The following is a 12,577-nucleotide window of genomic DNA, read 5'->3' on the forward strand; positions in this document are numbered from 1 at the left end:
GTCCCTTCCAACCCCCATCATTCTGGGATTCTGGGATACTGGGAGGGAAGAAGCAGGACAGCCTGGCTGGCTGGGGTGGCTCCTCAAGTCCTTGCATCCTCTGCTTAGAAAGATCAGCTTTGCCAAGGAGATGCAGAGATGACTTCTGGCACCTGTGCAGATCTAGGAGTAGACTTCTAGGCCATTCAAAGATGACAGCTTCCCAGGAGCCTCTGCCATACTGGGGACAGCACAGGCACTGGCTGCAGCTGTCACCTGCTGAGACCAATTTGCCATCTCTGTTCCAGCTCAGACATGGTCACGTCTGCTCCAAGAGCCCTTTCTTCTGCTCTTTGCTGCTGTCCCTGGTTTCCAGCAAGGGCTGTACTTGCTTTGTGGTGCTTCTGTTTAATCTGCTTGGGGTTTTTTTCAGCTGCAGATTTGCTAGGAGATGGGGAGGTCAAGGGATCTGCCTGAGGGCAGGGATCGAGTCAAGAGGTTCAGCCAAGGGACAGGGATTCCAGGATTTGGGCAGAGCAGATTGTGATGAATCTCATGCAGGATCTTTCCTTCCTGTCCTTTTGCCCACACTGGCATCTTTCTCTGAAACCCATTGGATCCATCTCTAGGAGAAACAAGAGGTTGAACACAGGCTGAGGAGCCAGCTTGCAGGTTCCCTTTGCACAGATGCTCAGGATGTTGGAGGCTATCTCCCTCATCCAGCTGCCACGCATCACCCCCAAGAGGTTATCATGCTGAGATACTCTGGGATGGAGCCAGAAAGAGGAATGACAGTCTTCTGAAGGGCAGCTGGGAGAACTGGGGTTGTTCAGTCTGGAGAAAAGGAGGCTGAAAGGAGACCACCTGTCTCTCTGCAACTCTCTGAAAGGAGGTTGGACTTAGGTGGGAGTCGGTATCTTCTCCCAGGGAGCAAGGCATATGACAAGAACAAATAGCCTCAAGTTGTGCCAGGGGAAGTTTAGGCTGGACGTGAGGAACAATTTTTCCCGTTGAGGGTTGTCAAGGCCTGGGCCAGGCTGCCCAAGGCCCTGGTGGAGTCCCCATCTTTGGAGGGGTTTCAAAGCAATGGAGAGATTGCTAAGGGACATGCTTTAATGGTGACTTGGCAGTGCTGGGCTGATGGTTGGATCTGATGATCTTAAAGGTCTCTTCCAACCAAAACAATGCTATGACTCTGTGCTTTCACAGTGCCAGGTCTGCAAGGATGGCCAGATGGCTTGATGGGCTCTCTCCTGCCACAGACACCATTCCAGTTTGCTGCTGGGCACAGGAAGAGCCGTGGGTGTAGATCATCAATCGTTACCCGTTCTTTAGGACACCAAAGTGGGCTGCAGTAGGGCAAACCAGGATCACTGCTCAAATTCAACCACAAGACATGCCAAGCTGTTTGCCATCCATCCTGATGATTGTCCCCCATCCTTCTCCCCACCAGCACTGCCACTACCTCCTCACTCTGCCCACCAGCGCCTGACATAATCCCAGTGCTTGCCTCCCTCCCCCATGCTAATCCTATAAACCCTCGGTAAATCCTTCCCTCCTGGCCCTGCCTCTCCATGTCCCTTCTCTGAAACAGTCATGGTGGGGTCCCTCAGCTTGAGGCTGGCATGTTTTTGGGGTGTTACAAGGCTGCCACCCAGATAATGTAGCACCTTGGGGGACTGCCTGCATCGGAGCGCTGAGAAGGGTGATGGAGCCCTGAGGGATTTGTGCAAAGCACTGGGAGCCATTAGATAACAGCTGATGCACCCTAAAATGCACCCTAAGACATGACAGGTGCTGGTTTCTTACCCCTGGGAAGCAGTTCCCTTGCTCAGCATGAGCTGCTCCAACCTGTATCTGTATCCAGAGCAATCACTGAGCTATGGGGACTGGGTGGTGGAAAGCTCTAAGGAAATTCTGGAGGGTAGGATGGGGATGGAGAATTCAATGGAGTAGAAGGATGAGTAGGGTTGGGATGACAAGAGGAGGGCTCCTCTGGGTTTGGGGAGAGGCATGGCCAGCACAACTCATTTTAATAATACCTTCTGCTGTGCTGCTGCTAAGTGGTGAGAGAGAAAATGCTGCAGCAAGGCAGACAGGTCTCAGGGAACAGTATTTTTGCAGTTCAGGTGGACCTGATGGGTTGCTTATGTCTCCAAATCCTGGCCTGTTTGCAAAGGCCAAAGGGCATCTTGTGCAAAAGGGCTGTAAAACTCTATCAGATGGAGCCAGCAACCACCATCCAGGCTGTTTTCATCATTCCAGTGTGACTCTCACAGGCTTCACTGTTTCAGCAAGGCTGTTTTAAGACTCCCTTGGTGTGCAAGAGCAGGACTGGGGTGAAGGGAGGCCCCAGTGCTTCAAGGTGCTTCCTGCTCCCATCCTTGCTCTTTGCATCTCCAGGGCTGGGAGAGAGCAGGGCAGCCTGGGGTTGGGATCAACCACAGCATCCCAGCAACACCAGTGCCAGGCAAGGACACATCCTCAGTCTGACCAATCCACCCTGAGAGGGTTTTGGTGAGCAGTGAATTCATAGAATCATAGACTTGTTTTGGCTGGGAAGGAGCTCTAAGTTCATTGAGTCCAACCATCAACCCATGCCCACCAAACCGTGTCCCAAAGTGCCATGCCTACACGTTTTTTGAACCCCTCAGGAATGGTGACTCCACCACCTCCCTGGGCAGCCTGTTCCAATGCCTGACCACTCTTTCAGCAATGGCATTTTTCCCAATATCCAGTCTAAAATGGATGCATCTTGAGCTAGTCCAGAAAAGATTAACTGACCTAAGAATCAGGACAAGCCCCACAGGTCACTGGGCTGGGATAAAAGGCAAAAGGGTGTCAATCCCAGGAGGAGAAGGGATTATAAAGCACTGCAGTTTATGGCCACACTTTGTGCTCCACTTGCACACCCCAGGCTGGATGGATTTCTTGATGCTTCCATTCCCAGTACTGTGGAGAGGTCCTGTGTGTGTTTTGTCCTGCTAAAGACCAGTGAAGCCAATCCAGTGTGAGCCCACACAGATGTAGGAGTGCAAGCAGGGGCACATTCCTGAGGAGAATCTCCAAATGGATCTCTCTCTGTGAGGCCTTGATTCCTACAGAGCTGATCCCTTCTGCTCCATGCCAGATGAGCAGCTCTACGAACAGAAACAAACACCACAGCGGACAACCACTGCCAGCCCTGCCAGCAGCATAGGCAGCAATGGGATCTGATCCCTCATAACAATTCCCTACCCCATCTCCCTGTTCCCTTCCCTTTCAAGGTAGGGGTTGATCTAAGGGACACTACCTTGAAGCGAAGTGATGTCTTAGCCAGCTTCTGACATTTCCATTCTGCACCTGGAGAACATGCCTGCAATGATCTAACCAAGATGTTATTTTGTCCTCCTGTAATGTGAGATTCCAGTCCGTGTCACACAGGGAGGCAGAGCTGCACCTTGCTGCTCCTGCTAAGGAACAGGCTAGCAGAGGAGTTTGGTGCTGTTAGTCACACAATTCCAGCATGGTGGAGTTTGGAAGGGACCTCTGGAGATCATGTCCAAGCAGGGTCACCCACAGCAGGTTGCCCAAGATCACAATGTCCATTGGGGTTTGGATGTCTGCAGAGATTCCATAGCCTCTCTGGGCAGCCTGCACCAGGGCTCTGGCACCCTCACAGCAAAGCATTTTCTCCTCCTCTTCAGAAACAACCTCCTGGGTTCCAGTTTGTGTCTGTTGCCCCTTGTCCTGCTGCTGGACACCACTGACAAGAGTCTGGCCCCATCATCTTGGTCCCCACCTTTAGCTATTTTGGAGCACTGATCAGATCCCCTCTCAGGCTGCCCTTCTCCAGGCTAACCAGCCCCAGCCTTTGCTCCTCACAGAGATGCTCCAGGCCCCTCAGCACCTTCATAACCTCCACTGTGCTCCTTCCAATAGTTCCCTGTCTCTCCCACGGTCCATAGGATGCCGTGTCATGAAACCCCTCTTTGCTTTTGTCTCCTCCTCCTAGGGACATACCAGGGCCAGTGGGTCGGAGGGATGCGCCAGGGTTACGGCGTGCGGCAGAGCGTTCCCTACGGCATGGCTGCGGTTATCAGGTCACCCCTGAGGACATCCATCAACTCCCTGCGCAGCGAGCACACCAATGGCACGGCGCTCCACCCCGACTCCTCGCCGGCGGTGGCCGGGAGCCCCGCGGTCTCCCGGGGAGGCTTCGTCCTCATGGCCCACAGCGATGCCGAGATCCTCAAGAGCAAGAAGAAGGGCATCTTCCGGCGGTCGCTGCTGAGCGGGCTCAAGCTCCGCAAGTCTGAGTCCAAGAGCTCCTTGGCCAGCCAGCGGAGCAAGCAGAGCTCTTTCCGGAGCGAGGCCGGGATGAGCACGGTCAGCTCCACCGCCAGCGACATCAACTCCACCATCAGCTTGGGCGAGGGCGAAGCCGAGCTCTCCGTCATCGAAGACGACATCGACGCCACCACCACTGAGATCTACGTGGGCGAGTGGAAGAACGACAAGAGGTCAGGCTTCGGGGTGAGCCAGCGCTCGGACGGGCTGAAGTACGAAGGAGAATGGGCCAACAACAAGCGCCACGGCTACGGCTGCATGACCTTCCCCGACGGCACCAAGGAGGAGGGCAAGTACAAGCAGAACATCCTGGTCAGCGGCAAGAGGAAGAACCTCATCCCGCTGCGGGCCAGCAAGATCCGCGAGAAGGTGGATCGAGCCGTGGAGGCTGCCGAGCGGGCGGCCACCATCGCCAAGCAGAAAGCGGAGATCGCGGCCTCCAGGTAAGGTGCTCCCCGGCCCGAGGTGGCTGCGGCTGGGTGGAAGAACTGGGATAAGACTTTTTGTGGTAGCAGGTGCTGGAGGGGTAGGTATTTTACGTGAGCTGCTGGGAGCAGGCAAGCCTTGTGGTGGGCATCTGCTAGCATAGGCAGTGGTCAGTGCTATCTGAACCCTAAAGCAGGGGTGAGCGGCATCCTGGAGAGCCAAGCTGCTGGCCTTGCCCAGGCCTCATGGGTGGTGTTCAGAAGAAGGTAGATCCAAGCTGAATTGTCCCTCTGCTAACTCTGAGTGGCCTTTGTGAACCAGCCAGCGTGGACATGTGAGGCCATCCAGAGCAGTGGTTGCACCTCAATGGGACTGCACTGCATAGAATGATAGCTGTCACTCAGGAGGTGCTGAGTCTTCTGCTCTGTTTCTGCCTAGCCTCTTTAGTAAGCAGGATGATGATGCCCTTAGCGGCAGAGCTCCTGAGATGCTGCTCGCCCATATCATCTGTCTGACTTACCGCCAAGGGGAACCATCCCTGGGTTGGCCTGTGCTGGGAGGATTCCCAGCTATTTGTGTTCCCAAAAGAGGTTTTGAGTGGAAAAGCAGTCAAATCGCTGGCTGCAGCTGGTGGATGCTTGGGGAGAGTTTGCCCTGCCTGAGGCTCTGCTAGAAAGCAGCAGATCTAGGTACCCAAATAATCCCTGCAAGCCTCAGGGAGCCCCTGCTCCCCGGGATGTCTGTAGCCATCATGGAACTGCTCAGTGATTCAGAGCTGGGACCTGATCTGGATGAAAACCAGAAGGATGGAGAAGGGAAAGGGGTCAAGTCTAATTTAGGTTGAAATAGGGACAGACTCCAAGCTCATGGCCAGCTCAAACACCTTCTAGTAGGCTCCCAAAATGCACCTGGAACTTCTTGACTTGCAGTGAGATCCCAGACAATAGGTGAGTGGAGGAGGAAAGGCTCCTCTGCCAAATTCTGGACTCTTTGTCTCACTTTTAAGGGTTGGTTTGACAGAGCATTGTCATTCCTCTCTGGTTTCTGAGCTACTGCTGCATACAGCAGCCAGGCTGGGGTTAGGGGACAAACCTAGGTACCTCCTCCTCAGTCACTTGTGCTGGGTTAATTGCTGACTCTGGATCATTGGTATGCAGAGTCACACTCAAAATCTTTATCAGCATGTCTGCTGATGACTTATCTGCAATGTGAATGAGGCTCCCAGGCTTGCTTTTGGGAGTGTATTTGGGTTTGATGACATTTTTGAGTTGATATTGTACCCAATTGTTGTCAAAGCTTTGGGTTAAAAATGAGAAATCCCACTAGACTGCCAGGTAGGAAGCAGACTGCAGAGCAGCAGAAAGGTCAGATCTTTTCCTGGGATCTGGGGATGTGAACACCTCAGTACAAAAGCCTGAATCATGGAAACATGGAATTGTGATCTACTGTGAAGTGACAGATCTGAGAGCCTGAGCATTCTCCATCACCAGGTGGTTATGGTCCTGGTGCACTGAGGTGGGATTTGGAAGAGATATGATCCCCTCGTGGTGGAAATGCTTGATGAGCCATTGACATGTAATGGCCCACCTTCTCATTATGAGAAAGAAGAAGAAAATCAAATCTGATAAGAAAGCCATGGTATGAATAACTTCATCTCCTGTACTGGCTGGGGTGACATGGTCCTGAGCTCTGCAGGAGAGCTGGGAGGATGAAGCCCATGACCACATGTGCACAAGGAAGAGGAGAAAATATATGGGATTTGGGGACCACTCAGAGCCCACTTCAGTCATCAGTGAGGATGCAAAGAAATAAATGAATGGAAGTGCAGACAGTCCATCAGATACTCAACACAGTCCCATTAGGAAGTGCTCCATGAGCAGCCTGGCATCTCCATCCCACAGCTTGGCTTCTTCCACCATTTGTGTTTGGTCTTAACTAGTCTGTCCTTGACTAGACACACGGGGGAGAAAGCATCACCAGGAACCCAGGGCTTGGCTCTTTCTATGTCACAGCCACTGCCTCCAGAGCACAAGGGCTGCTGGGATGTTGAAAAGCCCTTTATTGATCTTCTGTGTAGCTCATCCCTAGGGCCGGGCAGACTTCGATTTGACTCGTGCTGTGCATTAGTGCAGGGTTACCAACCACAAGTGACATCTATCCCAGGAGCTTTTTACTGCCTGTGTTGATGGTTTGTGTTGAGATCACAAAACCTACCAGCAAAGAGCCAAACCATTTGGGTGGGATTGCAGGATTTAGGCTTTACCAGGCACATGGAGCAGGTGGCATGGGATTAGTTTCGCTCAGCCCCAAGGAGCATGTGTTGGGTTTGCGATTTGACTGCACACAGAGGAGGCCTGAGGACCTGACCATGCAAGTGAGGAGAACCTGATTTGTGTGAAATCCATGAGCATTCATCTTGAGGTTTTTCCTTTTATAAGGGATAGGATAGGATAGGATAGGATAGGATAGGATAGGATAGGATAGGATAGGATAGGATAGGATAGGATAGGATAGGATAGGATGGGATGGGATGGGATGGGATGGGATGGGATGGGATAGAATAGAATAGGATAGAATAGAATAGGATGGAATAGAATAGAATAGAATAGAATAGAATAGAATAGAATAGAATAGAATAGAATAGAATAGAATAGAATAGAATAGAATAGAATAGAATAGAATAGAATAGGAATTAACCAGGTTGGAAGAAACCTTTGTTCTTGCAGTCTTTCAGTGTGCATCACAGAAACATGGAATCATATAATATTGGGATCATGGAATTAGGGAATCACAGAGCCACAGAATCATAGAAACATGGAATGATAGATTCATAGAAGCACAGAATCACAGTATCACAGACCCATAGAATCATGGAATCCTAGAACCATGGAATCATAGAACCACAGCATCATTTTGATTGGAAGAGATCCTTAAGTTCATCATGTCCAACCATTACCCCAACACTGCCAGGTCACCACTAGACCAGAAGCAGAAGACAGCAAGGTTTTACAAGCCTACAACCAGCTAAGAAGTCTTCCATATATTTAGCCTGATTAATTGTAAAGCTTCTAAACGAGTAAACACTCCCCTGCAGCGCCCACACCAAACTGCATCATCCAAACGCAGAGAAATGCTCCACACCGCCAGTGGGTGCATTGGTGGAGGCCTCCTGGTGCTCATTTTGGTGGCTTTGGGGCTCAGGGGGGCAATTTTCCCCCCCCCCAGCACCAACATGAGCTCGGGTTTACCGCCGCCTGGGGATGCGATGACAGCACCGGTGTGTGTCTATCCGTGCGTGCGAGTGTGGCGTTCCCTTCTGTCTAATAATCCGGCTGAGTTCACGCTGCAGCCTTTCCCTTGGTGGGGGAAAATCTGTGCCCACCCACGGATTTCATTAAATTTGTAGGAATCCAAGTATTTTTGAAATCTCTGCCTCTCTGTCAGAGTCAGTTGGAATTGGCCAACACGTTCAAAAGTTATTAGTGTGGGAGTGATGGCACAGAGATACATAAACAGCACAATCACAGAAGTGAGCCCCATTTCCTGAGGAAAGCAGGCTAAAAACAGTGTACTGGAGACAAGGAAATTGGATCCTCAAAGTCGTTTGAGTCTGAGCACGGAGCGGCGTTAGCCGTGGCACAGAGAAGGAAGCTCTTCTAAGGAGCAGTTTTTAGGTTCAGGAGCTGACTCTCCTGGTTTGCTTTTTCTTTTCCTTCGTAGAAGTGAAAATGAAAATGCAGAAATGGAAATGAAAACACTTTCTCTCCCCCTCTGTCTGGCTGAAATAGCTTGTGCAGAGTCAATGGGCAAGGAGGGGGATGAATCAGGTCTGAAAACCTGCTGTTGATATCAGCTCTTGGTTTTTTTGGAGGTAGCCAGGGAGCCTTTTCCCAACCTGTTTAAATTAAGGGGAGCAGTGTCCTCTCTGTGCTATGGGATGCTTCATTCCCTTCTCCTATCAGCCAAGAGCCATCACTCTTTCTGCTGCTACCCTGGAAGGATGAAGGATGCCCTGGAGACACTGACTCCCATCTCATTGGTGCTAATGTTCATAGGTTCATGGAATGGTTTAGGTTGAAAGGGACCTTAAAGATTATCTAGTTCCAACCCACCCTGCCATCAACAGGGACACCTTCTAGTAGAGCAGGTTGCTCAAGGCCCCATCCAACCTGGATTTGAACACTTCTAGGCTCAGGGCCTCCACAGCTTCTCTGGGCAACCTGTTCCTGTGCCTTGCCATCCTCATGGGGGAGAATTTATTCCTACTGTCTCATCTAAATCCATCTTCTTCCAGTGCGAAACCATTACACCTTGCCCTGTTGTTCCATGCCTTTATAACAAGTCCCTCTCCAGCTCTCCTGTAGCCCTCCTTTAAGTACTGGAAGGCTGCCCTAAGGTCTCCCTGGAGCTTTCTTTTCTGCAGGCTGAGTAACCCCAGCTATCTCAGCCTGTCCTCATAGGAGGGGTGCTCCAGCCCTCAGATCATCTTTGTGGCCTCCTCTGTCCCTCCTTCTGCTTCATACCTCAGGCAAATAGTCCATAGGCACTGGTGTGTCATGGTATACTAAAATATAATGTCCAGGCAAGTGAGCTGGGCCACAAAGCTCATCCTCTCCCCTTGACTTTCAGCATAGCTGCTGGACATGCAGGATGAAAGCATGTGGAGCATCGTGGAGTGCTCAGGACCAACTCCAGCTCACTGAGATGTATGATTATAGCTTTAACACAAAGCAGGCAGTCCTCCATTCTCTCCAGGGCTTCCTTCTGCTACCACAGTTCAAGGTTTTGTAATTACTGGCTGGACTATTTATGAGAGGACGGGATGTCACTGCTGCTGGATATAGGAGTCCCAGAGATGGGCAGCATTTGGCAAGTGTTCAGCTCTTCTCTAGTGCAGGCTTCGTGGGACAGCACCTGAAATAACAGCTCCTTGGAGCAGCCTGTCCCCAGCACCCTGGAGGAGATGCTGTCCTCAGGTTAGTCCTAACTAATGCTTTTGCAGGCATAATTATAGCCAAGCCCTTCACCAACGATGAGAAAAATATAATTAAGCTCCATAGTCTCAGGAGGAGTCAGGCTACAAATTAGCACAGTGTCATTCAACTTCAGAAGGGGAAACTGGGGAGGTAAAGGAAAAGGAGGTGGACAAAGACAACCCAGCAGTGAGGATGAGTGAAGGGAAATGTTTGGACTCAGTATGGATGCTCCTTCAGACCTTATCACTCTCCACAACTACCTGAAGGGAGGTTGTCATGAGGTGGGTGTTGATCTCTCCTCCCTAGTGAGAGAACAAGAAGGCAGGACCTCAAGCTGCACTCGGGGAGGTCTAGGCTGGATATTAGGAAACAATTTTCATTGAAAGAGTTGTTGGGCATTGGACCAAGCTGCCCAGGGAGGTGGGTGAGTCACCATCCCTGCATGTGATGAGCTGTGTAAATGTGGTGCTTGGGGACATGCCTGAATGGTGGACTTGGTAGAGTAGGGCTAATAGTTGGACTTGATGATCTTGAAGGTCTATCCCAACCTGAATGATTCTATGATTCTGTGATGCTGCAGTGAGGGCAAAGCATCCATCCAGCCTTCGACACACAACGGGGAGCAGGAAGGCAAGAAAAACCCAGGAGAGCTGAACAGCAAAGTGCAGAAGGTTGCTGGGGCCGAGCAGGTGTTTGTTGTTTCAGAGAATGGAAATGCAGCCTAAGCAACACCCGGCGGGAAGAAGGGATTCTGCAGCCCTGCTCCCAGGGGCTCTGAGCTGCGGTAATGTCACTGCCGGCAGTACGCCCAGCCGGAATAATGCTGCTTAATGCTCTCGCAGGCCTCTGCCTCCAGCTTCCCAATTGTACTCGGCTGCCTTTGATTTCGGGTTTCTGCTGGCTTCTCCCATGCCTGCAGGAGGTGGCTGCGGGGCTCCCGCATTAGTCTCACCCTAGTCCCCGCCTCGTCCTGCCGGCGGGGCTTTCACTGCGGATGGGGAGCGAGGGGGGGCGTGGGGGGTGTGTAAGGGGAACACCGTGGTCCCAAACGGTTGTGTGACCTCTTCCTTGGGTCAAGATAGGAAGCAAAGAGGATGAGAAGGGATGGAGGGTGTAAGGGCAATGCTTTGGTCCCCAGAGAGTTGTGTGTCTGCTTTATTGGGTCAGGATGGCAAGGATGAACTGGCAGTGGGTGAGCTGAAACGTTCCACAACTGAACTGGGACTGAGCAAATGTTTCAGGGATCAGACCAAGCCTGTCAGTGTCTCCCACCACCTAGTCCATCCCCTCTTTGGGCACTGCATGGTTCAGGATGGGGTTCCTCTGCCTAGGACCCCTTGGAGAAGTCCTGTCCCATTTTCCCTCTCCAGCCATCTGGAGCTTGGGGCTGTCAGGAGCCACCTCTACCCATTCTCTGGGAACTGATGGGTTCACTGATGGCATCACACTGGGTCTGGTGCATGGAGAGCATGCCCTGTCCTTCCCTTCCCAGCAAAGAGACAGAGAGAAAAGCACAGAGAGGATGGCTGGAGGTGACTCAAAGGGTGGAATCAGCTGGGGCAGGAGGTAATTCTCGTTAGGGCAGCATTATCCTCCTCCTTCCTGCCCTCTCTCCCCCCAACAGTCCCTGTGCAATGCAGACAGGAACAAACCCCGGGGCTGGCAGCCTCCAGCAAGCTTCCCCGTGGATGGGGAGTGGAGCTGAGCTGCAGCAGGGCACTCAGACTTTCCCTCCTGCCAGCTCCTTCCCTCTGCCCCCTCCTTCCCCTCCTCCTGCCTGGGCACAAGCTCCAGCATGTTGACAGGGGCCAGGTGATCTCGTGGCAGCAGAGATGAGCATCAGCTGTTATTGCTCCCGTCCCTGCGTTGCTGTCAGCTGGGATGACACAAGGACCTCTGACTCATGGCAAGCACAATTCCAACCTCCAGTTCAGGACACGGTGGCAGATCCTGGGATGGCATCCCAGGACATGGCATCCTTACCCACTGCCAGCTCTCGCAGGATCTGCTGTCTGCACCTTGACTCTTTAAGTCTTCCTGCAATACCAATTTAGTAGCTTCCTGCTCAGACAGGACTTAGGGCATTAAGCCCTTCTCTGGCCATGCCAAACGTCAAGAGCAGCCTCACGCTCACGCAGGGCCAGCTCTGTGTGTCCCCAGATGCCACCCCACTGCCTGCACTGCCATGCAGAGGTGGAGAGGTGCATAGGCACCAACAGGTTAGGAAATTCAGTGTCTGTCATGCACTGGAAGGAATTATGCTTTACAAAATAATCCAGCAGGGTCTTTTTCAGATTCTAGGAAAGCAGCTCAGTGCAGGTTTTGTTAGCCACTCTCCTTTCATTGCTCTCCCATCCTTCAGCCACGGTGGTTGCTCCCATTCTGGCGTTTCCCACCATCTTCCCTCTCTGCTGAGCTGAATATGAACTAAAGCACCCCAGCTCCCTGTCCTAGGGTGTGATGTGGGTTCATAAAATCATTTCTAACAGAGTGGGCTGAGGGCAGAGTCACACAGCCCTTTGGACTCACCCTGCTGCCAACCAGCTCTTCCCTTCTCCCTGAACTCATCAGGGAAGATCTCCAAAATCCATATGCTCCTGGCAGACATAGTTTGTGCTGCAGCTGGAGGGGGTGGTTTTGCTGTGGAATGAAGCAGGAGAGGGCTCTTGGGATGCAGGAGGAAGCAAAACACCCAGTGGCAGAGCCAGGATGGGAGAGCTGTGTTGTTGTTGGGGTGTGATGTGCTGGTGCCTGCTCCATGGTGGCTTTTGCAGCAGAACCAGAAGGAAACAAGCAGGGATGGCACTGGCTGGCATGAGGCAGGAAGGATGGAAGGGTGATTCACTCCTGGCAGCCACCATTTCCAT

The 12,577-nt window shown here is 52.0% G+C and overlaps 1 protein-coding gene across 1 annotated transcript in view; it reads left to right on the forward strand.

Annotated features, from left to right (window-relative positions):
• The window catches only part of JPH3 (junctophilin 3), a 71,162-nt gene that overhangs the window by 21,272 nt on the left and 37,313 nt on the right, over nt 1-12,577 (forward strand). The window contains exon 2 of the mRNA XM_068150810.1: nt 3,974-4,751. Coding sequence (XP_068006911.1) covers nt 3,974-4,751 — 778 coding nt within the window. The remainder of the gene's footprint in view (nt 1-3,973; nt 4,752-12,577) is intronic.

Source organism: Melanerpes formicivorus, unplaced genomic scaffold, assembly GCF_026170545.1.
Source record: "Melanerpes formicivorus ecotype bairdi unplaced genomic scaffold, bMelFor1.0.p_v2 SCAF_20, whole genome shotgun sequence".
Classification (NCBI taxonomy): domain Eukaryota; kingdom Metazoa; phylum Chordata; class Aves; order Piciformes; family Picidae; genus Melanerpes; species Melanerpes formicivorus.